This window comes from Caretta caretta, chromosome 1 (assembly GCF_965140235.1).
Source record: "Caretta caretta isolate rCarCar2 chromosome 1, rCarCar1.hap1, whole genome shotgun sequence".
NCBI classification, from domain to species: Eukaryota; Metazoa; Chordata; order Testudines; family Cheloniidae; genus Caretta; species Caretta caretta.
Window position 1 is genome coordinate 129,847,810 of NC_134206.1, and position 25,932 is coordinate 129,873,741.

The window sequence follows — 25,932 nt, forward strand, 5'->3', positions numbered from 1 at the left end:
GGAAGCTGCTATCTGTTCTTTCCTTTTTTGACACTCATTTGGTCTCACAGGCAGCTCCCAATAAGATTAACAAATAGAAATCCAAGGCAGCTGGATCTGATATTATCAAGGGATTAAAAAAATAGAAAAATAGCAGAAAAGCAACAGCTGGTGTGAAACAAGGCCTATTTGAATGATTATTTCCTACCTACTGTAGTCTTTTGGACACTTTAGGGAATTAAGTATAGAGTTTCAGATTGTTTCTTTGATCAACTTGTCCAATACTGTTGTTTCTCTGTAAAAAAAGAAAAAGTTTATTTTTATTTTACTGAAAAATGTGCATAACATTTCATTTCATTACACTCAGGAAACTCTAAAAACTAAATAATCCCATCACAAAGACACCACATCGTGAGTGTCCTAGGTGGCAGCAACATTACCCAATCATTCCTAGTGGCTCAACCCTGACTTGGAGAAGACATACTGGTGCATTGTGGGAAAGCTTGCACTGCAGGAGCTCATGCCACAGGATCCTTGTTTTTGTGATTAAATACAGGACTTCAGCCTCCAGAACTACTCATCTATTACCACGCTGAAAACACTAATCTCCCCAAAAATCTGTAATATTCTGTATTGATCTACAGTACAGGGGATTTTTTTATATAATTAGTAAAGATGAATTCTACAGATAAATCTTAGGGAGCCAGAAAGGATCTTAAATATATTTTACATCTCTTAAATAATCAATCAATAAATAAAAGAAAGTTAGAGAAAAGAGGAGTGCAGCAATGTGCACAGAATAGAATACTTCACATTAACGTTCCCAAACAAAAACTATGTCAGGTTTGAGAGTTTGTATTGGTAGTTTAACACTAAAAAAGGAAATATTACAGGGATGTTTTAATAAGACACAAACCAAGCATAACAAATACAGGAAAAAATCAGAGATAATATTAGACTTAAATCCAACCGTGTTAAAGTAAGAAATGAACAGTTAAGATACTCAGTCAACCTTAACTCCCCCCTGGGAGGATGTCACACGATAACTATATAAAATTACAATTAAGAATGTTAGCATTTGCGATCCCAGATTGCATTGCATTGATTTTTAAAGGTATATTTGATGTTTCCCGCTTTGTGACATCATTTTAACAGTACATCCGCAACCACAACCAGCTGACATAATATTAAACACATGTTTAATACACGTACACTGCGGCTCAGGTTCCCTCCTGCACTAAAGCTGTCCTCAGCATGGTTGAAAGGCATTAGAGGACCAGTTCTCCCCTTATTCTTTGGGATGGCTCTGTGATGCTTCTCAGGGTCGCCTCACTACTACCTGCAATTAGCAGGAGGAAATCTTGCCTGTGCCTGCGTTGGGTCAGCTCCCCTACGTCACCGGCCACAGGCAACACAAGCACTCCCCTCTTGGCCTTACTGGCCCTTCTGTCACTCTACAGGTTAGTGACAGGCACACTCCAACCCTCAAGCCCTACAAACACCTCCCTGGAGCACCCAGCCCTGGTACACTGGACACTCGCAATATTCATTGAGCTGGTGCTTCCAAAGAAGCAGTACACCCCAGCTTACCACTTTCACTTCAGATCACTTCTCCACTTAATTCACAACACTTAGATTTGTTTATAGTGAAATCAAGTACGAGTGTATTTGACAAACCAGAGATTCAAGTAGTAAGTAGCAAATAGAAGCAGTGGAAAGAAATGGTTACATATAAAATCATAACAGGCATTCTAGAGCCTAGATTTAATTAACAAGATAGAATCATAGAATCATAGGGCTAGAAGAGACCGCAAGGGTCATATAGTCTAACCCCCAATACTCATATTTGGTTTTTTTTCTGTAGATTTCCTCTCTTGTAGATTTTGTAATGTCTCAGTTCACACCTGGTTCAGTATGCAAATACACCTACAGTGTGAAGCATATGATACACAAATGGCCAAACAGGGACATAGGTGTCAGTTACCTCCTGCCTGAAAGGAACAGCTCCCAGTGACCTGCTTTAACTCTGAGACCTTAAGAACATAATTTTCAGAATAAATACGTAACTCCTTAAATATTTTCCATAGATACATTTCACAATGATTATGATGACCAGTGGGCAATTGGCTCTCAGCAGAAAACTCACATGCCACTCTTAGGTGAACTATAATGCATATATCTGACCCAGGGGACCTCTATAAAACTCTAATGACCCTCTGTGTCCTCTGTCAGTTGGCACCAGGGGTCCCTGAGTCATAGCCACTTAGAATCCCACCCTCAGAGATGCTTTAATCCACCACTGGTGCAGGGTTCTTTAGTGGACCCTACGACTGTGGAAGATGATCAGAGCAGAGTGGAGAACTATCTTGCCCTACTTCCTTCTCCCTCCTTACCCACACATGTCCCCTATACCCAGTGGGTGGGGATGACAGGTGCAGGGCCCATAGCTGGCACATATATGCCACCAGGGAGTTCACCTCTATTAAATAAGTCCTCTGTTGGCTACTTGAAGCCAGTTTCTGACCTCTTTGCTTCTCCTGAGTGATGCAAAGGGACCAGATCTGATTAGAGAATTTGTTAATATATATTCTAACACAGAGGTGGGCAAACTACAGCCCACAGGCCACATCTGGCCCGCAGAACCATCTTGCCCGGCCCTTGAGCTCCTGGCCTGTGCTCCCCAACCCCTCCCCTGCTGTTCCCCCTTCCCTGCAGACATGCCACTGCATGGGCAGCACTCTGGGCAGCGGGGCTGTGTGCTCCTGCCAAGCAGAGCAGCAGTGTGTCTAGCTGCGGCCGGGTGGTGTGGCTGACAGAAATGCTGCTCTGAGTAGCATGGTAATGGGGCTGGGGCTGGGGGGTTGGATAAGGGGTAGGGGGTCTGGTGGGGTGGTCAGGGGTCAGGGAGCAGGGGGTGGTTGGATGGGGCAGAGGTTCTGAGGGGGAGGGGGCTGTCAGGGGATGGGGAACGGGGGAGGTTGGATAGGCGTGGGGTCCCGGGGGGCCTGTCGGGGGTGTGTGTGGATGGGGTTGGGGGACTGGATAGGAGTCGGGGGACTGGGAGCAGAGGGGTTGGATAGGGGTGGGGTCCTGGGGGGTGGTTAGGGGTGGGGGGTCCCGGGAGGGGGCAGTCAGGGGACAAGAAGCAGGGGGGATGGATGGGTCAGGGATTCGGAGGGGGACAGTCAGTGGGGTGGGGGCCAGGCTGTTTGCGGAGGCACAGCCTTCCCTACCAGGTCCTCCATATAGTTTTGCCACCCCAAAGTGGCCCTTGGGTCAAAAAGTTTGCCCACCCCTGTTCTGACATCATGAATTGTCCCACAACTGACAAATCGTACACAGCAGTTTCAGTTAGTGATGGAGTCCATTTTCTTATGTTGGGCTTTGGATCAGATTTCCAATATCTTAAATGATTTTCCCCCTACAATGGACTGCACACCTATTCCATAGAATCCATTCACTGCAGACTTGAGCTTCAAAAGTAATTAGAAAGGCAGCATATTTGTCATTCATTGTCTGAATTTCTAAGGGCACAGTGAGCCAGTGTGACCTTCAATGGATTCCTGTGGTCAAAACAGTTTCCTGCAAAACACTTGAATACTACAAATACTGGAAAGTCTGAAGCAGATCATTCATTTGAAAGAGACACAGAGGTGACAAACTGGGAAATAAAAGAAGAGGCAGTAGCAGTAGTATGAGGAGAAGCATAGATTACAACCAAAATATGATTTTCAAAATCTCTCACTCGTTCTTAGTATAGTTGATATTCATCCTTAGTATTGGACAACATTTACAACTTTGTTTTCTAGAAGTTTGCTTTTCATTTTTGCCATATCTTAACATGTGTAGTTTTTTTTATAATATCCTTTCTCACCCTCAAAAAATATTGTCTTGCCACAATTTCAGTGAGATAGCTGTCTGTCCATTAAAAAAATTACAAAACCATGAATGTTCATACGATCCTGATGTAAAGTCCACCCCTGCCCACAAAAGAGTCACCCATTCTGGCTCAAAAATAATCACAATCCTTAGCAATTTTTTTTCATGAAAAATACATCTATTTTCAATTCATAGCAACCAACAAAAAAGTTTAATTTCAAATAGGGCTGTCAATTAATCAGTTAGTTCACACGATTAACTGAAAGAAATTAATCTGGATTAAAAAAATAATCTTGATTAATCACACTGTTAAACAATAGAATGTCAATTGAAATGTATTAAATATTTTTGGATGTTTTTCTACATTGTCAAATATATCGATTTCAGATACATCACAGAGTAAAAATTGTACAGTGCTCACTTTATATGATTTTTATTACAAATATTTGCACTGTAAAAATGATAAACAAAAGAAATAGTATTTTTCAGTTCACCTCATACAAGTACTATCATGCAATCTCTTTATCGTGAATGTGCAGCTTACAAATTGTTACATAACTACACTCAAAAACAAAACAATGTAAAACTTTAGAGCCTATAATTCCACTCAGTCTTATTTCTTGTTCAGACAATCGCTAAGACAAAAAAGTTTGTTTACATTTACGGGAGGTAATGTTGCCCGCTTCTTATTTACAATGTCACTGAAAAGTGAGAACAGGCATTCACATGACACTGTTGTAGCTAGTGTCACAAGATATTTACATGCCAGATGCGCTAAAGATTCATATGCCTCTTCATGCTTTGGTCATCATTCCAGAGGACATGCTTCCATGCTCATGACGCTTGTTAAAAAAATAATGTGTTAATTAAATTTGTGACTGAATTCCTTGGGCGAAAATGTTATGTCTCCTGCTCTGTTTCACCCTCATTCTGCCGTATATTTCATGTTATAGCAGTCTCGGATGATGACCCAGCACATGTTCATTTTAAGAATACTTTCACTGCAAATTTGACAAAATGCAAAGAAGATACTGTAGCTACAGCACTCGACCTAAGATTTAAGAATCTGAAATGCCTTCTAAAATCTGAGAGGGATGAGGTGTGGAGCACGCTTTCAGAAGAAAATCAACCTTCTGCAGATGGCATCTGACTCAGATGATGAAAATGAACATGCGTTGGTCCACACTGCTTTGGATCGTTATTGAGCAGAACACGTCATCAGCATGGCACATGTCCTCCGGAACGGTGGGTAAAGCATCAAGGGATATAATCTTTAGCGCATCTGGCATGTAAATATCTTGCTGTGCCTGCTACAACAGTGCTATGCGAACGCCTGTTCTCACTTTCAGGTGACATTATAAACAAGAAGCGGGCAGCACTATCTCCTGCAAATGTAACAAACCTGTTGGTCTGAGCTATTGGCTGAACAGAAGTAGGACTGACTGGACTTGTAGGATCTAAAGTCTGACATTGTAGAAAATGTAGAAAACATCCAAAATATTTAAATAAATGGTATTCTATTATTGTTTAATAGCATGATTAATCGCGATTCATTTTTTTAATCACTTGACAGCCCTAATTTCAAATAGTTTAGCATTTCAGTATGAATATTTTACATACGTCTACCTATCCTAATTTTCCTTTAAAGTTTTATAATTGTGTGTGTGTGGGGGGGGGGGAGATAAAGATTTCTGCATATACAATACCAGGTAATGAGCTATGCTGCTTATAGCAAAAGTTTGGTCACGGCCATATAAAATAATAAATAATGTTTGTGAAGTATACAGCTTCATGCAGCCATTCATTTAGTTAATGTCCCATTGCAAAGCAGCCTTGTTTCTTCCGTGAAAATAATTAGATTATTCAACAAGCAAACAAAATCTAAGACATAATAATGTCTTCTTGAGCAACTAGCTGCAATTCTCTAGCTGAGTGCATGGTGGCACAGTGTAATGCCAGAAGCTTATTACAGCGAAGCAGGAAACAGAGTTTGTGATGAAAGCACATCTACTGGGAAAAATCATTCTATTTGAGAGCTATGAAAAGCAGTTCCATTAAACTGAAGAAGATCAAAAGCTGGACTAGCATGTTCCTCAGATCCATTGGAATGTTATGCTGTTACAGGATGCTTGTTATCAAGTCACTCAAATATTTGTCCAAGGTCAAGTCAGAAATCTAGCATCAGCATGATATCTTGCTGCAGAGCATATGAATATTCTGGGCGCCAACTTGCTGTCCAGGTCAGAAAGATGGTGTCCTCTAGGTGAAGCATGTGAAATTAATCTAAAGAGTACACACTATTGGAATAATTGGGCCCATGAATATACCCTAACTATAAGCTCAACTGTGAAAAATGAGTGAAAGTTCATAAAGCGTTACAGTAATTTGTAACAATGTTGATAGGAGAAAGTTCAAAAAGACAGAAAGACTGAATTAGTCCAAACCAAAAATCTTCCTGATGTAATTCAAGTAATGTGTTAAGTTCAAACTTACTAAACAAGACAAGTGTGGGACTGAAAATCAATGAACCAAAATTGGTGTGCTGGAAATTAAGCCTAATTGGTGGATAAAATGAAGAGATGGGCTGTACCCCACCAGACTCCCTTTTAGGATTCTTAACAAGAAAAGACTTTTGGGAAGAAATTAGTTAAGGCAAAGAAAAGGGGGACAATTACTGCCTAAAAAGGGGGGAATGAGCACACTTCACCATCATGGCTGTCACCGCCACTGTCTCCTGGAACCCCCAAATCTACTGTAACATCATTGGGCCTTCATTGTCCTAATCCTGAGAGATGTCCTGCCCAGACTGGGCCAGAGAGAGGGATCCAGATGACATCACCATCTCTTCTGGATCCCGTACACCATCTGGGATGTAACACTGTGTGCATGAGAGTTTGTGTGTGAGAGAGAGAGTGAGAGAAACACACACACAGACACATACCCCACCCTTGTGTGTCCTTTTACTTCCCAAACTTATTTCTTTTCTTTCCTATCCCTCTGCTTTTTAATTCCTGTCTAACAAGAGTCTGGCTGAGCCTGCTGTGACTGTATATTTTGTATCATTTCTCTAAGGTGTGACCAAAAAGGCAACTAAATACAATGTCCTAAATAGCACAATGCTGGTACAAGTTTGCCAGGTCTCAGACTGGCTAGTAAGACCAAGAGCCATGCCTGTGTTTTTCCAGCTTTGACGTTGCAAGTAAAAGTCAACAGAGATATTAACATTAGAGACAGATGCTGTGTTTTCTACCTGTGCTATTCTTTTCTCTCCTCATTTGCATGTGTTTGTCTTGTTTTGTTTTCTAGGAAGCAGGATCTAATTTTAACAGCAACAACAACAGCTCCAGGTCCAGCTCAGCACAATTAACCTTTCCCTTTCCCTAGAAAATACAATTATTACCATCTAAAAGACTGTCAAATACGGGAATGTTTCCTTCTATAAATTCTCATCATCTAAGGCTACATCTACACTAGTAACAGTACATGCATACATGTGCATTGTTGTAACATAAGCCCTCTACTGTCCACATCTGAACCCATAAAGCATGTGAGTGAAAAATTGTCTCCCACTCCTGTAAGCATATTTCAGCATTTTTTTTTGGTGTAGCAGAAATTCAAGTAGGTTCTCAGATTCAGTGACAGTGCAAATGTGCTTGGTCCACCTTCATAAGTGACTAAATTCCTCCATTCAATAATATGTAGAGGGGTGACCATTAGCAGAAACATCTCTCTAATGTAGATTACTGGAACTCCTCCCTAGGCCTGGAGAACCAGCTCCCTTTTTTCTATTCAAGTACTGTCGAAATTCTGTTTTCCAAATCATAGAATGTCAGGGATGGAAGAGACCTCAGGACGTCAGCTAGTCCAACCGCTTGCTCAAAGCAGGACCAATCCCCAACTAAATCATCCCAGCCAGGGCTTTGTCAAGCTGGGCCTTAAAAACCTCTTAGGATGGAGATTCCTCCACCTCCCTAGGTGGAGATTCTTCCACCTTCCAGTGCTTCACCACCCTCCTAGTGAAATAGTTTCTCCTAATATCCAACCTAGATCTCCCCCACTGCAACTTGAGACCATTGCTCCTTGTTCTGTCATCTGCCACCATTGAGAACAGCTGAGCTCCATCCTCTTCAGGTAGTTGAAGGCTGCTATCAAATCCCCCCTCACTCTTCTCTTCTGCAGACTAAATAAGCCCAGTTCCTTCAGCCTCTCCTCATAAGTCATATGCCCTAGCCCCCTAATCTTTTCATTGCCCTCTGCTGGACTCTCTCCAATTTGTCCACATCCTTTCTGTAGTGGGGGGCCTAAAATTGGACGCAGTACTCCAAATGTGGCCTCATCAGTGCCTAATAGAGGGGAATAAGCACTTCCTTTGTTCTGCTGGCAATGCTCCTACTAATGCAGCCCGGTATGCCATTAGCCTTCTTGGCAACAAGGGCACACTGTTGACTCATATCCAACTTCTCATTCAGTGTAATCCCCATGTCCTTTTCTGCAGAACTGCCGCTTAGCCAATCAGTGCCGAGCCTGTAGCAGTGCATGGGATTCTCCCGTCCTAAGTGCAGGACTCTTCACTTGTCTTTGTTGAACCTCATCAGATTTCTTTTGGTCCAATCCTCCAATTTGTCTAGGTCCCGCTGTATCCTATCCCTACCCTCCAGTGTATCTACCTCTCCCCCACCATCTTAGTGTCATCTGTGAACTTGCTGAGGGTGCAATCTATCCCATCATCCAGATCATCAATGAAGATATTGAACAAAACCAGCCCTAGGACCAACCCCCAAAACCCCCTAGGACCAATTCCGCTTGATACTGGCTGCCAGCTAGACATCGAACCATTGATCACTACCAGTTGAGCCTGATGATCTAGCCAGATTTCCATCCACCTTAGAGTCCATTCACCAATCCATACTTCTTTAACTTGCTGACAAAAATACTGTGGGAGAACGTATCAAAAGCTTTGCTAAAGTCAAGATATATCAAATAATGGACATCTTTAAAGAAGACATTGATAACTGGTAATGTAGCCCCTGAAAAGAACTAAACCCCACCCCAACTATTCCCTTGATGCAGTGCAAGTATTATAATTTCCTTTAAAGTTACTACAAGTATTTTAACTTTATTAGCCTCCACTCCTTCCTTGGGGACTGCAAAAGTTGTGTCAGAAGGAAGGAGAGCATAATGGTCACATTTCTGAAATGCTAATAAGTATCAATATGTGTTCTTTGGCAGCATAGATATGTTATATGGGGGGATTTCTTAGCTTTCTTCAAAGGAACAAAGAAATATAATTATACCCCTATGTTACAAGTGCCAGGATCATCTAGTGCAGCTGGATGGCTGTAGCAGCACCTCAGAGGCAGCAGAGGCAGATAAAGAAACTTTTTATTGGAATGGACAGAAAGAACCAAGAACGGTTTTAGTTCCTCGGGGCCTGGGAGGACCAGGCTCTTCGGCAGGAGAAGGCATTGATGAATTGGTTCCTGGAGTGGGATGCATACCACAAGGAAGAGGAGATTGTCCAAAGGGAACAGGATCCTGGCCTGATCTGGTGGCAGAACACATTTGGGGCCTGCCCACTGCCTCCTCCAGTTGATATCCAGTGTGCAGCTGAGGCTGCATTCCCAGCACAACACCCCCTGCCAGCACTTGAAACTCTTCCAAGGGGAACCCCCCTGAGCATGCAGGAGGGCAACAATGAGCCACTCAGTTTCTGAAACCCACCATGTGGACGATTTTCTACAGCTGTTCCCCTCTTGTCTGGGGAATGGCGAGAGGCAGGGCAAAGAGAGGGATTCACGGACATTACTGTGTGTATGCAAAAAGAAAAGAAGTACTTGTGGCTTAGAGACAAATTGGTTAGTCTCTAAGGTGCCACAAGTACCTCTTTTCTTTTTGCGAATACAGACTAACACGGCTGCTACTCTGTATACTGTGTGTATGTTTCTCAGGGAGTCTGACTCATTGTGTTTCCATTTGTTTTGGTTTTTTTATTGTTAAAGTTTACTGTTATGTTGCATGTGTCACTTTCAATACATGTTACTGTTCAATTTACCCTTGTATAGCCCTTCTTTCCTCACACAATATTTTCTCCAGGTTTAGGATAGGTCCCCAAGATTCAGTGCATATGAATTTGATTTCTGTAATTCTCTGCTGCCTGAACACTGCAAAGAATTCTCTGAGCCTCCCATGCCCACTCAACCCCCTCCCCCTTCCTGTCCCTAAATATCCTAATGTCATAAAAGCAGCAGAGGGTTCTGGCTTTGGTTGTATATTAACTGATTTTACGGAGAAAGGAAACAAAATTAATTTAACACTGAAGACATGAAACAATGAGCAGTGCTTAAATGGCCCTCTGCCCCCACCAAACCTTGACTGCTGTCAGCCTTGGGTGCAGTTATGCTAAATAGCCAATAAATGCTATAATCACCATTGTGAGAGAACAGTGTACGGAAAGGCATTCTGAAGCCCTTCCCAATCCCTTCCAGAACTCTTTTTTCAGTTGTTTAAAAGTGATGGAGTATTCCCCATAAGGCACTCTTGAACAGAAGCGTTAGCATAAAACAGAAACATTGCACAATGATGGCAGTGGAACTGCAAGAGAACCATCCACAGCCGAAGATGTTAACTTTGAGGAGGCACTGTCATGCAACTGTCTGCAGTCAATAGGTGTAAATATTGGCTGCAGGGGATCAAAGCCCAAATGTATATGGGCACACAACTAAGTGTCAATGTCATCTTGAGCTTTTGCAGGTGATGTATCTTGGCACATCAGCATAAGGTGACATACCTTGGCATAGTCAAAGAAGTTACATTAAAAAGAAAAGGAGTACTTGTGGGACCTTAGAGACTAACAAATGTATTTAAGCATAAGCTTTTGTGAGCTACAGCTCCCTGCATCCGATGAAGTGAGCTGTAGCTCACTAAAGCTTATGCTCAAATACATTTGTTAGTCTCTAAGGTCCCACAAGTACTCCTTTTCTTTTTGCGGATACAGACTAACATGGCTGCTACTCTGAAACCAGAAGTTACATTCTGGCTCCACGCTGTTCAAACTTGTGTGAGCATATGGCATCCTGGATTTCCCTTGCCTTCTGGGAACCAGAACTGGTGTGCATGTGGGTACAAGCTTTGCTTTTCTGTACAAGCTTTGCAAACCTGTTTTGTCCTGTGCCCACTCCGTATGGAAGCATTTCCCTTTTCTTTCACATATGGTGTGAAGGGCACAGCATGCCATGGTTATGCAAACCACACTGGCCATATTGGAATCCAATGAGCCTTCTGATGCCCAAACTTGCATTCAGCCACAGTTCTGCAGCTACTCATAGTTGAATTCCCTTTTGGCTGGGTCACTGACATCACATTACAACATCATGAATCAAGTTAGCAGCAGGCATGTGGGGACCCCCAAAATAATCATAAGCACAGAAACACCATACAGAACCCCATTGTTTCAGGGGAATGAAGTCCCCCTCCACAGTACAATCCCAATCTCGGAACATCTTGGTCCCATGAATTGTGTATCTAATGTTGGTGTTCATGAACTGACTCCCGTGGTCCACTAAGCCTTGGAGAATAAGTAAATACTGACCTTTTCTAGTTCACATGTTCAGTGACACCTTTAGGTGGGCACACTATGGGGATGTTGGTGCCATCAGTTATCCTTGCCAGTTTGGAAACCCTATCTGCTGAAATCCACTTATAACTTTCTGGTACTTGGCTTATAGCAATCATCTGTGTATAGATGGTGGTATTGATTCCCTGGCAAACTTGTACAACCATCACCCTGACAGCAGATTTCCCAGCCTTGATCTGGTGCAACTGGCCAGTAGCTACCAGGTGTTGCCAGCTTCCAAAGGGCAATAGCTACTCACTTCTGTGCTAGTATGGCTTTCCGAAAATGAGTGGTCTGGTGCTGACAGGTTGGTGAATGCTCCTCACACAGCTCCATGAAGGTCTGCTTCCTCATCTGGAAGTTCTGAAGCCACTGGTCATCATCCAAAGTTTCCAAAATGAAGTAACCCCACCACATAGTGCTGGCTCTCCTGGATGAGAAGCAGTGATCCACCCATGTGCACACTGTGCTAATATTGACAGTGACAACATATGTACATGGGGCAACAATGGATTGTCCCTCACCCTCCTGCTCCGCTGTCTTGAAAGTTCTGTCCTGATTCTGTCAAGTATCTAGCTGAGCAACTACTGCACCTCATAAACATTTCTCTTGCAACAAGAAGCAAGAGCAGGACCACATCATACCAGCAGAGCCAGCTCCATTTTCTTCCAGCAGAAGGGAAAACGTGAACAGGACCTGCAATCACCAAATGTGTGACAGACAGTTCCAACAACATGAAGCAACAGCATCTCCTAGAGCACCTCCTCTCATTCACAGAGTGCTGGTATTTCACCCCTGAAATGGTAGCACCAAAGTTGCATACCAACAAGGGAGAATATGGATGCAGGTATACTTGTATACACAGTGTATACCTGTGCCCAACACAGCATATGTAGACACTCAGCATGTTTATAGGGTACATGCATTGACAAGACACAGATAATTACTCATACATGGTTGTAAGTGTCGATGTAGCCTAACCCCAAGCCTTTTTAAAAACTGTTTAATGTTGGACAGTGACTGGGTCACATTAACATGTTTGGACCCATATATTCCATCTAAGTTAATGCAACGCTCTCTGACATTGCTTTTGAGTGACCTCATGTGGTTAATAGTCAGAGTAGCACTGACAGACTTTCAGGACAGAGTATGTGACATTATCCAGTGTACAATCTGGACTGTAGAACTGTGGTGTCCCCTGAACTCTTTAGCCTGAGATGCCTTTTACACCGCTTTACTGCCAGAACAGCCACTCCTGGTCTGCTCACGCAGCCTTCACCGTGTGAATTCACTGCTAGCTAAATATATGAATGCTCTCCCAGCCACTCATGAACTACATAGAGGGAAACACCTGCAAATCCTTAGCCCCAGCCTTGTTTCCCAGAAATGTACATCTTGCACTGCTCAGTTTTCTCCTAGACAGTTTAAGCTCGTAGTAAGTCCATCATTCCAACACTGGGTAATGATTATGTACCGGCCTTATCATCCTAAATAGAGATTCCCAAACACTTCAGAACAAAAACACTGGTTTAGATAAAACAATAAACAAGTTTATTAACTAAACAAAGATAGATTTTAAGTGACTACAAAGTGATATGACATAAAAGTCAGAATGGGTTACGAAAGAAATAAAAAGATAAAACCACAAGCTAATACCTAAATGAACTTAAAAGCAAAATGTCTCCGTCACCATGATCTGTAACAGTTCACAGGCTGGATTTCTGTGTAGCCAAGGACCACTCCCTCCCCCAGTTCAATGTTTTTCAGGTACTCGTTGATGCCATGAGCATAGAGATGGGAGGAGGAGAGGGGCAATGTGGAGGTCACCGTCTCTTATTTTCATACCCTCCTCTTCTCTTTGAGGATTACCCCTCCCTCCCACTGGGGTGTAGACAACCAGTTCTCCATGTATATGAAATTCAAACTGTCTCTGGGATGAAATGTAAGTTTCTTGTTTATACCTTCTCTCCTGCTGGTGGATGGCCAGTTAAGTAGGTAATGGCCCTTTAGCACCTTGCTGGCATGCTCATATGCCTTTTTTTTTCAAGAAAATGCCTTGTGAGCGTTACCCAGAACTACAGTATATTTCAGTAACAATAATAAAGCAAAATCTCATAATTTTACATGCAGTGATGTTTCACACATTTCAACAGGATAATAATATTCAGCAGATTATGAGTTTGTAAATGACCTCACAAAGCATACTTTGTACAAAATATATCATAACCATATAAAAGTGATGAATATGGGGTATAATGTGTCTCACACAGTGATCAGCACAATGTAGGAGTGATAATGGTGTGGGAGAAAGTTAAAATATAAATAAAGGGAAGGGAGGGTGAAAAAGGCTCTCAGAGGAATGCTTCAATGGGCTACTTCCGAGCGCAAACAAATGCTTACGTGTTTTCCTGAATCAGGGTCTTTATGAGTAAATCCATACGTGACAATAGAAAATCACACTTTATGGAATATAATCTATGGAATATAATCTATGTGGAAGGACAGAATAGAAGACACCTAGAGATCTTTGTTTCATACTGATAGGCCAAATGTCTAAAATTCATATTATTTTTCCTCAGAATTAACAACCCATTTAAATTCAAACCTTTAAAGTGACAACACATCCAAAGCAGCTTCTCTGAAATCACTTTGCAGACACATTAGTCTTATGGCTGGGACAAGTTTTTTTGATGTTGAGATTTTGCAGGGGGCAGGAGGATTTGTTTATGCTATTACACTGGATGATGTCAAAAGGCTTCCAGCAAGTGTGTCTTTGATCTACAGGCAAACATAGATCCCATAAAAGCTAAGCAGCATGCTTACCACACTTCATTCAGCCTAACTGGAAGAACAATTAAGTTCCTTTGAGGAGTAAGATAGATGAAACAAAAGAAGCCATCACCAATGGCACTGGGCCTCATGGGAAGTCCTGAAAAGGCACTATCTCTAGGAAAATAAGCCAGGGTTTCCTGGGATGATTTGCTAACACAGGAGTTCAGGCATTAATCAGTTTGAGTGACATGTGCGGGTGTCAGAAGCAGAAAGCCAGAAGAACACCAGAGAAGCACTGGCGCCATGGTTCTGAGAGGGAGCAGAGACAGAACTATTTGGGGCACAGGACTGGCTGGGAAGCATGCATGAATTTCTAAACGAGTAAACTGCCTCCTCTTCTTTGTTTCTTCTGTGTTCAAAGAAAGAAGTGTTTGCATACATTCTTTGTAAATAAGCAAGTTCCACAGAAGAAATACCCATCTCGTATAATCAGTTTCTCAGCCTAACAGAAACAATCTATCAGGACCCCAAGTACTGGATAATCACTTCGGCCAAGGGGCAACAATGCTAATATTAAGATTACTCTGTTTATTCTCAAGATAATAATTTCCTTGCAGCATTCTGGTATGAAGATGTTTCCCTACACAAATTACAATTCAATAATTTGTGTAAAAACATTTTTCAACTAAATTTTGCATCTTGGCAGATTAGCAGTGTGACATCCTGGCACCCCCATATTCACTACTGTTATATAATTAGGATATGTTTTGCAGAAAGTATGCCTTGTGAGGTATCCTTCTAAAAGTCTTGATCTGCTAGACATTAATATCTCGTTGAATTGTATGTGCTATCATTGTATGTGAAGTTATGAAGTTTGGCTATGTATGTGTTACTGAAACATGTGAGGTTGAAAACGCCCACAAGCAGCCTTTCAGGTACAACAGTAAAAAGGCCAAACACTGTTAATGGCTTATTGAGGAAATGCACACAAGTACAAGGATGACCCAGAAACTATGTACAATAGAAACCTCTCAGAGATCGCTCTACACAATGGGAACTGTTTGACCCAGGTCACAGCAAAAGAGCTTTCCTGCAAGTGGAAAGAAGATATAAGAGGGGGAATTGACATCATGCTGGGACCTTACTCTGACTACAACAACACACCTGGAAACACCTGAGGAATAAAGACTGAACTGGGGGAAGTGATGGTCCCAGGCTAAAGGGATTTCTAGCCTATGTATGAAAAACTGGGAAACCCAAGCTGCAAAGCAAAGGCAGCTTGTGCCTTAAGAATCTGCCAACCTGTTTATCACTCAGGGTGAGAATTTGATAATTCGTATCCCACCTCTCTAGAATATTACACTCAATTTGCATTTTTGTTTATTTACTAGATAATCTGCTTTGATCTGTTTGCTATCCCTTATAAACACATAAAATCTTTCTTTTTGTAGTTAATAAACTTATTTTATGTTTTAATCCAAAGCAGTGTGCACTTGACCAGGTTAAGTTGGTTACAAGTGTGCATGGTCCTCTCCACACTGAGGGAGAGGTGGACCAGGAATGAAAACCATATACTGTCCAGATTTGACCAGGGCAGGATGGTACTACTCTGGGGTCATAGCCTGGGATGACAGTGGTTACAGATCCTGCATGTAACTGCAGCTAGGTGTGTCCCTATCTCTTTGAATGCTGGTGAAAGTGCGGGCTGGAGGGCTTTGCAGCTTGTCACAGTAGTACAACATGAAAGGGAGCCCAGGCTGGTGGGTCAATGGGATCAGTTCCAGGTGGCACCCCTTCGGGGAAACCATCACATGTAGTCTCCCCAGTTCACACAGAACTCACTGCCAAACCCAGGCAGTTTTATTTTCCCAGCATAGGCCAAATTAGCAAAACCAGTTCTTCAGTGCACCGTTGGCTTCACTTCTCAGGGGAACTTCCCCTTTGCCTCTCAGTCCTTCCTGCAGGAATCCTCCATGCTCTGTTCACTGACCACCATCACCCAAGGCTTTCGCTCTGAAGGCTATTTTTCCCCAGCAGGTTCACATTGGCTCCCCTGCCAGGGAACTCTGGCTACTCACAGCTCTTCTGACTCATCAAATATCCCACCACTCTGGGCCCACATGTCCTCTTTTAAACTTAATTAAAAACAGCTAACTAGTCACAGGTGCACTGGCCCTGCTCACTCTTAAAGGGGACAGTCACCCTCTTAAAGTGACAGCCACTATTCAAGGAACATTGCATCCAGGAAAGTTTGGGCCCCTCTCATTGTTGCGATGGCAATTCTATATCTGGCTTGAGTTTGATCCACAGAAAAGGGATTTTCCTTTATTGTTGTAAGCAGTGTCAGGATGAGCTCCACCCTGACATCTGGTGGTGAGGTGTGGCAAGTTGTGGAAAAGAACTTCAGGAGCCGATCTCATTTGCATAGGCACACCCACCACGCCTAGAATGAGACCATAGCTGCCCAAATGGTCACTTTGGCTGCTGTGGGATCCCCAGTGTCTCTGTTTTTGGGGCAGGAAGAATAAATTGTTATTACCCTGATTATGGGAACTGTGCTTGGAACTGTACGTGGCCTTTTGTTATGATGGAGGGATTCACCATCAACTAAGTAGCACTCGCTAGGCAAGGGTCATGGGTTCCAAAACTGTGTGAAGGGAGAGAGGCTGGGGACAAGTATTAATACTTGGTGGCATGGGCCCCTTGGTGAGGGCCTTACATGCTAATTGCACTTCCTCCTCTCTCCACTATGGAATATCAGAGCTAATTTTGATTTCATTTGAAGTCTAGTTATAGGCTGCTGAGCTCACTTTGGGCTGACAGTGCACCAGCACTGGGGCTCCCCTACTACAAGCTGAATTTACCTAAGAGCTGAAATCACTGAGTGTTGTGTTAAGTAATGGGGGAGCCTGAAGATACATTGTGGAGCAGTTTGCGGGATGGCTGGTGAAGCAGTTCGACGCGGAGCAGTTTGTGGATGGCAGGAGCTGCTTGTGGGCCGTGGAGCTGAGCGAAGGAGTTCGGGGGGCGGCTGGCGGAGCGGAGCGCAGCTGAGCGAAGGAGTTCGTGGGGCAGCTGGCGGAGCGGAGCTGAGTGAAGGAGTTCGTGGGGCGGCTGGCGGAGCGGAGCGCAGCTGAGCGAAGGAGTTCGTGGGGCGGCTGGCGGAGCGGAGCGCCGCTATGGAGCTATGGGGCGGTCAGCTTCAGATCATGTAAGGTGCCTCTTACCCCCGTCCCATTTCCACCCAGGTTGGGAGGTAAAGCTCCGCAGATAAACTTTCGAACTCTGGGGCTGCCCTGACCAGGGACAGAGACTTTTTGGGGCATTGGACTTTTGGGACTTTGGGTGATTTGGGGTTGCTGGACTCAAGAACCAAAGGGAAAAGGGCATGCCCCAATTTGCTTGGGGTGGGTTTTTTTTGCTCATGGGTTGTGTTATGAATCCTGTTGGTGGTGTTTCCCCAACATAATGCCACATTGTTTCTCTCTGTTATTAAAAGGCTTTTGCTACACTCAGACTATGTGCTTGCGAGAGGGGAAGTATTGCCTCTTGGAGGCGCCCAGTGGGGGTGGTATATATTTGTCCCAGGTCACTGGGTGGGGGCTCGAGCTGGTTTGCATTGTGTTATTGGAATGGATCCCCTAGATATTGAACCCGGCCCTTGTTGCTGCCAACTCTGACGGGCAGAAGGGTTACATTGTATTAGATTTTGCAGCAAGGTGGAGATCTTTTCTAATTCTTAACCTTTTCACTTTGTATTGTTAAGCGATTTAGATCACACCTTGCTGTTTCTATTTTCTCCTCTATCCTGAAGGGTTCTGGACAAGTTATACACTGGCTTCGTACTTGTTGTCTGCTAGAGATGAACTTTTGGCCCACCTGATAAAGAAGAGCCATAACAATATAGCCTTTCAGTCGACAGAAAGCTATTTCCTAATTGTGTAATGGGAAATATAAATATGGCCATAAGGTGTTTACTATGTCCAATCATTTTAAAGAGGCTTTGAAGGTTTCAGCCAATCTGCTGCACTTCTGCTCTTATTTGGAGACAAACATGGAACCTTGAGAAAAATCTGGGTAGGTGGATGAGATTTAAGCTATTTTAATAGGATGAAAACATGAGATAAAGACTAGTTTTATTGTAGAGATACAAAAGAGAGAAAAATCAGCATTTTTTCCTTTTCTTTTTAATTCAAAAATGCAAGGATTTATTGTATATAGTAATTGGATTCTCTCATAGTGAAATGCACCCCTGTGCAGAGGGCCAGCACAAGACATATGACTCATTTAGGGGACACAGGTAGAATTTAAGTAGAGCATAGGCTTTGTGCCGGCTCACTCCACAAGGGTGAACTTAACTGTAAGAGTTAAGAGTAAAGGCCAAACAAGAGTAAAGGCCAAAACCCTTGGGGATCAAACCTAACACGGGGGCCAGAAGAATTAGTTTCAGGCAACCTTGGGATATTTCTGAAATACTTACACAGCCTTCATTATTGACCTATATTCTTCAGATCATGCTACTTCTGTGAAAGTAATTTGTAAATTTCCTTCAGGGAAATGTTTGCCCTCAACAGCTTCAAAGACATATCTTAACTAGGTAGCACGAGAATTCCCCCTGGCACAGCAACATTCAAGTTAAAATTTATGTTTCAAAATTACCTGATAACAGATGTCTTTTCTATCAAGTCCAACAAATGATACCTTCAGCACCTTCTCATTTTATCTCTTTAAGAATTATGGATGGCCTCATTAGAGAGCAGAATATACTTTTCTCCCTCCCTCCCTTCCCTATAAAACATGCACACAAACTATTTGAATAAGATTATTAACAAAAATGACACTGGGCTATGATTCCCTAGCAGTTCACTTTAGATCATGTAGGATTAATTTTAGTCAAAATTTCACTGATGATACATGGAGACTATTTTACAAGACATATTTTTTCTCATTCCACTAAACTGTCCTTCCCATTCCTCACTAGTCACACACACACATCCGTTTGACAACTTAAATGGGGATTTTCCTGGACAAATATTTGAGCTTCAGAACCTTAATTAAAGCATACCAGGGCTATCTGCTCTGGCAGTCAATGCTTGGGGTTGATTTCATGGAGAATTTTCATTTCACAGAGTTGGTCTGATTAGTTCTTTCCTTGTTACTCTTTTCAGTATAGGAGGATTGTTTTGACTTAGACACTTGGGGAAAATGAATAGATCCAGGTTTCCTTTGGGAGAGAATATCCCTCAAAGCCTCCTCTTTGTTGATTCTATTACCTATATCTATTGATATATAAAGTATTTAGAACCTGGGCTTCCACCACCATTTTTTTAAATATGTATGGATAAACACTAGAAAATGTACTCTAATAAACAAACCTGTATTGGAAGAGATGAAGTGGATGCTCTACTATATCTTATTTACCTTCTTTTGTGATTCTTCTTAAACCTGGTTTCCAATCTCTCTCTCTCTCTCTCTCTCTCTCTCTCTCTCTTTTTCCCACCTGTGGAGTTGTATAAAGTTTTCCCCTTCACAGAAAAGGTCTATGTGGGTAAGGGCAAGGAGCGCACCCCTCCCCCCACGCCTTCCTGTCACCAGCTCATCTGCCATTGTGGGGGCAGGCTGGGGGCAGCAGATTGGCTACAACTGGAGGGAAGGAGAGTCACTCCAAAACAAAGACAAGGGATTGGGAACAGGCAACCTGATTTCCATTGGAGGAGAGGGATGTCACTTTGGAACAATTATAGGGAATTGGCTGGAGATCACCTGCCTGAGGAGTTTGATCCAAGGATAAGCTGAACCCAGACAGGAATTTCAGCCCAACCTAGCAATGATGGGGATGAACAGCGCAGATAGCATGAATCATAACTAAGCACTCCAAACTCACATCACACTCTAGCATCAGTGACTACAGCAAAGAGTTGATTAATACCCTGCATAGGATAGAAAGGTTGGTCTGGGGATGTTCGGACCCTTAATGGGCCAGACAGCATTAATGTGTAGGCGTTGGGGACTGGATACATTGTACTATAGCTGGAGAATGTAATTCCCCATAGGGGTGTTTTTCTGGAAATCATCCTTGATATAGCTTGAGGACCCTTACTCAGAGACAAGTGTGGCTTTATTGTTGAGAGCAGTGTACAGTTTAGGGGTTAACTCCTCCCTCTCCAAGGGAGGTTTGATGTTTAGTCAAGAGCAAAGGGGTTTTTCTCCAGCACATGGTGTAGGATCTAGACTCTACTACTACAAGGTATCCATTTGACACCCGCTTATGCCTGGATCCTTCAATAAATTCCAGTGGATTAGCCCTTGCACTAGTGCAGAGTCCCACTGATCCCACTGAGCAGGTTTATGGGCAGGTGCAGGATTCAATCACACAATCTTCTTAGCAGGATCAGGGTCTTAAAACTTAATTGTGGTTTCACAAAGCCTTGGTATTGACTTTGTGATGCAAGCTATTGCAGGAGTTAAGGAGGGGGGGGGGGGAATGAAATCCTCCTTCCCAATTTCCAAATAGATAGGCTCTAGTATACCTTCCCAATATCATCACTGAGATATCCCAGCCGCTCACATTATTACAATTATCCTGTTAAGAAGTGCTAGACCAGTTGCATCTTATGTGGTCAAAAAATTCACAGCTCAGAACTTGCTACAAGAACTAGACTAGGCTGCTGCTTTTCCCCTTGACAGAGCTTAAGATGTAGAGGTGCGACTTGGAAAGCTTAGGTCCTATTGGAGGGACAGGCAGAATCATAGAATCACAGAAATGTAGAGTTAGAAGGGAACCTCAAGAGGTCCTCTAGTTCAGCGCCCCCATGCTGAGGAAGGACCAAGTATTCCAAGACCATTGCTGAAAGATGTTTGTCTAACCTGTTCTGAAACCTCCAGTGATGGAGATTCCACAACCTCCCTTGGAAGCCTATGCCACAATTTAACTACCCTTAGGGTATGTCTACACTACGGAATAAGGTCGAATTTATAGAAGTCGTTTTTTTAGAAATCGGTTTTATATATTCGAGCGTGTGTCCCCACAGAAAATGCTCTAAGTGCATTAAGTGCATTAACTCGGCGGAGTGCTTCCACAGTACCGAGGCTAGAGTCGACTTCCGGAGCGTTGCACTGTGGATAGCTATCCCACAGTTCCCGCAGTCTCTGCTGCCCATTGGAATTCTGGGTTGAGATCCCAATGCCTGATGGGGCTAAAACATTGTCGCGGGTGGTTCTGGGTACATATCGTCAGGCCCCCATTCCCTCCCTCCCTCCGTGAAAGCAAGGGCAGACAATCGTTTTGCGCCTTTTTTCCTGAGTTACCTGTGCAGACGCCATACCACGGCAAGCATGGAGCCCACTCAAGTAACCGTCACCGTATGTCTCCTGAGTGCTGGCAGATACGGTACGGCATTGCTACACAGTAGCAGCAACCCATTGCCTTCTGGCAGCAGATGGTGCAGTACGACTGGTAGCCGTCCTTGTCGTGTCTGAGGTGCTCCTGGCCACGTCGGCTGGGAGAGCCTGGGCAGACATGGGCGCAGGGACTAAATTTGGAGTGACTTGACCAGGTCATTCTCTTTAGTCCTGCAGTCAGTCCTATTGAATCGTCTTATGGTGAGCAGGCAGGCGATATGGATTGCTAGCAGTCATACTGTACCATCTTCTGCCGGGCAGGCAAGAGATGAGGATGGCTGGCAGTCGTACTGTACCATCTTCTGCCGAGTAGCCATGAGATGTGGATGGCATGCAGTCCTTCTTCACCGTCTGCTGCCAGCCAAAGATGTAAAAGATAGATGTAGTGGATCAAAACAAGAAACAGACCAGATTTGTTTTTTACTCATTTGCTTCCCCCCCTCCCCTGTCTAGGGGACTCATTCCTCTAGGTCACACAGCAGTCACTCACAGAGAAGGTGCAGCGAGGTAAATCTAGCCATGTATCAATCAGAGGCCAGACTAACCTCCTTGTTCCAATAAGAACAATAGCTTAGGTGCACCATTTCTTATTGGAACCTTCCGTGAAGTCCTGCCTGAAATACTCTTTGATGTAAAGCCACCCCCTTTGTTGATTTTAGCTCCCTGAAGCCAACCCTGTAAGCTGTGTCTTCAGTCGCCCCTCCCTCCATCAGAGCAACGGCAGACAATCGTTCCACGCCTTTTTTCTGTGTGGACGCCATACCAAGGCAAGCATGGAGGCCGCTCAGCTCACTTTGGCAATTAGGAGCACATTAAACACCACACGCATTATCCAGCAGTATATGCAACACCAGAACCTGGCAAAGCGATACCGGGCGAGGAGGCGACGTCAGCGCGGTCACGTGAGTGATCAGGACATGGACACAGATTTCTCTGAAAGCATGGGCCCTGCCAATGCATGCATCATGGTGCTAATGGGGCAGGTTCACGCTGCGGAATGCTGATTCTGGGCTCGGGAAACAAGCACAGACTGGTGGGACTGCATAGTGTTGCAGGTCTGGGACGATTCCCAGTGGCTGCGAAACTTTCGCATGCGTAAGGGCACTTTCATGGAACTTTGTGACTTGCTTTCCCCTGCCCTGAGGCACATGAATACCAAGATGAGAGCAGCCCTCACAGTTGAGAAGCGAGTGGCGATAGCCCTGTGGAAGCTTGCAATGCCAGACAGCTACCGGTCAGTTGGGAATCAATTTGGAGTGGGCAAATCTACTGTTGGGGCTGCTGTGATGCAAGTAGCCCACGCAATCAAAGATCTGCTGATATCAAGGGTAGTGACCCTGGGAAATGTGCAGGTCATAGTGGATGGCTTTGCTGCAATGGGATTCCCTAACTGTGGTGGGGCCATAGATGGAACCCATATCCCTATCTTGGCACCGGAGCACCAAGCCACCGAGTACATAAACCGCAAGGGGTACTTTTCAATAGTGCTGCAAGCTCTGGTGGATCACAAGGGACGTTTCACCAACATCAACGTGGGATGGCCGGGAAAGGTACATGACGCTCGCATCTTCAGGAACTCTGGTCTGTTTCAAAAGCTGCAGGAAGGGACTTTATTCCCAGACCAGAAAATAACTTTTGGGGATGTTGAAATGCCTATAGTTATCCTTGGGGACCCAGCCTACCCCTTAATGCCATGGCTCATGAAGCCGTACACAGGCAGCCTGGAAAGTAGTCAGGAGCTGTTCAACTACAGGCTGAGCAAGTGCAGAATGGTTGGAGAATGTGCATTTGGATGTTTAAAGGCGCGCTGGCGCAGTTTACTGACTCTCTTAAACCTCAGCGAAACCAATATTCCCACTGTTATTACTGCTTGCTGTGTGCTCCACAATATCTGTGAGAGTAAGGGGGAGACGTTTATGGCGGGGTGGGAGGTTGAGGCAAATCACCTGGCTGCTGGATATGCGCAGCCAGACACCAGGGTGGTTAGAAGACCACAGGAGGGCACGGTACGCATCAGAGAAGCTTTGAAAACCAGTTTCATGACTGGCCAGGCTACGATGTGAAAGTTCTGTTTGTTTCTCCTTGATGAAACTCCCCACCCCTTGGTTCACTCTACTTCTCTGTAAGCTAACCACCCTCCCCTCCTCCCTTCGATCACCGCTTGCAGAGGCAATAAAGTCATTGTTGCTTCACATTCATGCATTCTTTATTCATTCATCACACAAATAGGGGATAACAGCCAAGGTAGCCCAGGAGGGGTGGTGGAGGAGGGAAGGAAAATGCCACACAGCACTTTAAAAGTTTACAACTTTAAAATTTATTGAATGCCAGCCTTCTTTTTTGGGGGGAATCCTCTGTGGCAGAGTGGCTGGTTGGCCAGTGCCCCCCCCCCCCACCGCGTTCTTGGGCGTCTGGGTGTGGAGGCTATGGAACTTGGGGAGGAGGGCAGTTGGTTACACAGGGGCTGTAGTGGCAGTCTGTGCTCCAGCTGCCTTTGCTGCAGCTCAGCCATACACTGGAGCATATTGGTTTGGTCCTCCAGCAGCCTCAGCATTGAATCCTGCCTCCTCTCATCACGCTGCCGCCACATTTGAGCTTCAGCCCTGTCTTCAGCCTGCCACTTACTCTCTTCAGCCCGCCACCTCTCCTCCTGGTCATTTTGTGCTTTCCTGCACTCTGACATTATTTGCCTCCATGCATTCGTCTGTGCTCTGTCAGTGTGGGAGGAGAGCATGAGTTCGGAGAACATTTCATCTCGAGTGCGGTTTTTTTTTCTAAGCTTCACTAGCCTCTGGGAACGAGAAGATCCTGTGATCATTGAAACACATGCAGCTGGTGGAGGAAAAAAAAGGGACAGTGGTATTTAAAAAGACACATTTTATAAAACAGTGGCTACACTCTTTCAGGGTAAACCTTGCTGTTAACATTACATACATAGCACATGTGCTTTTGTTACAAGATCGCATTTTGCCTCCCCCCACCGTGTGGCTACCCCCTCAACCCTCCCCCCTCCCTGTCGCTAACAGCGGGGAACATTTCTGTTTAGCCACAGGCAAACAGCCCAGCAGGAATGGGCTCCTCTGAGCGTCCCCTGAAGAAAAGCACTCTATTTCAACCAGGTGATCATGAATTATATCTCACTCTCCTGAGGATAACACAGAGAGATAAAGAACGGATGTTGTTTGAATGCCAGCAAACATACACCGCAATGTTTTGTTGTACAAGGATTCCCGAGTACGTGTAACTGGCCTGGAGTGGTAAAGTGTCCTATCATGAAGGACGCAATAAGGCTGCGCTCCCCAGAAACCTTTCGCAAAGGCTTTGGGAGTACATCCAGGAGAGCCGCGAATGCCAGGGCAAAGTAATCCTTTCACATGCTTGCTTTTAAACCATGTATAGTATTTTAAAAGGTACACTCACCGGAGGTCCCTTCTTCACCTGCTGGGTCCAGGAGGCAGCCTTGGGTGGGTTCGGGGGGTACTGGGTCCAGGTCCAGGGTGAGAAACAGTTTCTGGCTGTTGGGAAAACCGGTTTCTCTGCTTGCTTGCTGTGAGCTATCTACAACCTCATCATCATCATCATCATCATCATCTTCTTCGTCCCCAAAACCTGCTTCCATATTGCCTCCATCTCCATTGAAGGAGTCAAACAACATGGCTGGGGTAGTGGTGGCTGAACCCCCTAAAATGGCACGCAGCTCATCATAGAAGCGGCATGTTTGGGGCTCTGACCCGGAGCGGCCGTTCGCCTCTCTGGTTTTCTGGTAGGCTTGCCTCAGCTCCTTAAGTTTCACACGGCACTGCTTCGGGTCCCTTGTATGGCCTCTGTCCTTCATTCCCTGGGAGATTTTGACAAAGGTTTTGGCATTTCGAAAACTGGAACGGAGTTCTGATAGCACGGATTCCTCTCCCCATACAGCGATCAGATCCCGTACCTCCCGTTCGGTCCATGCTGGAGCTCTTTTGCGATTCTGGAACTCCATCATGGTCACCTCTGCTGATGAGCTCTGCATGGTCACCTGCAGCTTGCCACGCTGGCCAAACAGGAAATGAGATTCAAAAGTTCACGGTTCTTTTCCTGTCTACCTGGCCAGTGCATCTGAGTTGAGAGTGCTGTCCAGAGCGATCACAATGGAGCACTCCGGAGGCCAATACCGTCAAATTGTGTCCACGGTACCCCAAATTCGAGCCGGCAAGGCCGATTTAAGCGCTAATCCACTTGTCAGGGGTGGAGTAAGGAAATTGATTTTAAGAGCCCTTTAAGTCGAAAAAAAGGGCTTTGTCGTGTGG

The 25,932-nt window shown here is 44.3% G+C and overlaps 1 protein-coding gene across 1 annotated transcript; it reads right to left on the bottom strand.

Moving 5' to 3' along the window:
• Nucleotides 1-231: 231 nt before the first annotated feature.
• Nucleotides 232-25,718, bottom strand: LOC142068830 (uncharacterized). The gene is made up of 3 exons (XM_075119008.1): nucleotides 25,064-25,718; nucleotides 24,040-24,475; nucleotides 232-274 (listed from the first exon to the last, which is right to left on the bottom strand). The coding sequence occupies exons 1-3, from the start codon at nucleotides 25,653-25,655 to the stop codon at nucleotides 232-234; spliced, it is 1,071 nt and encodes a 356-aa protein (XP_074975109.1). The 5' UTR covers nucleotides 25,656-25,718.
• Between the last annotated feature and the right edge of the window lie 214 nt (nucleotides 25,719-25,932).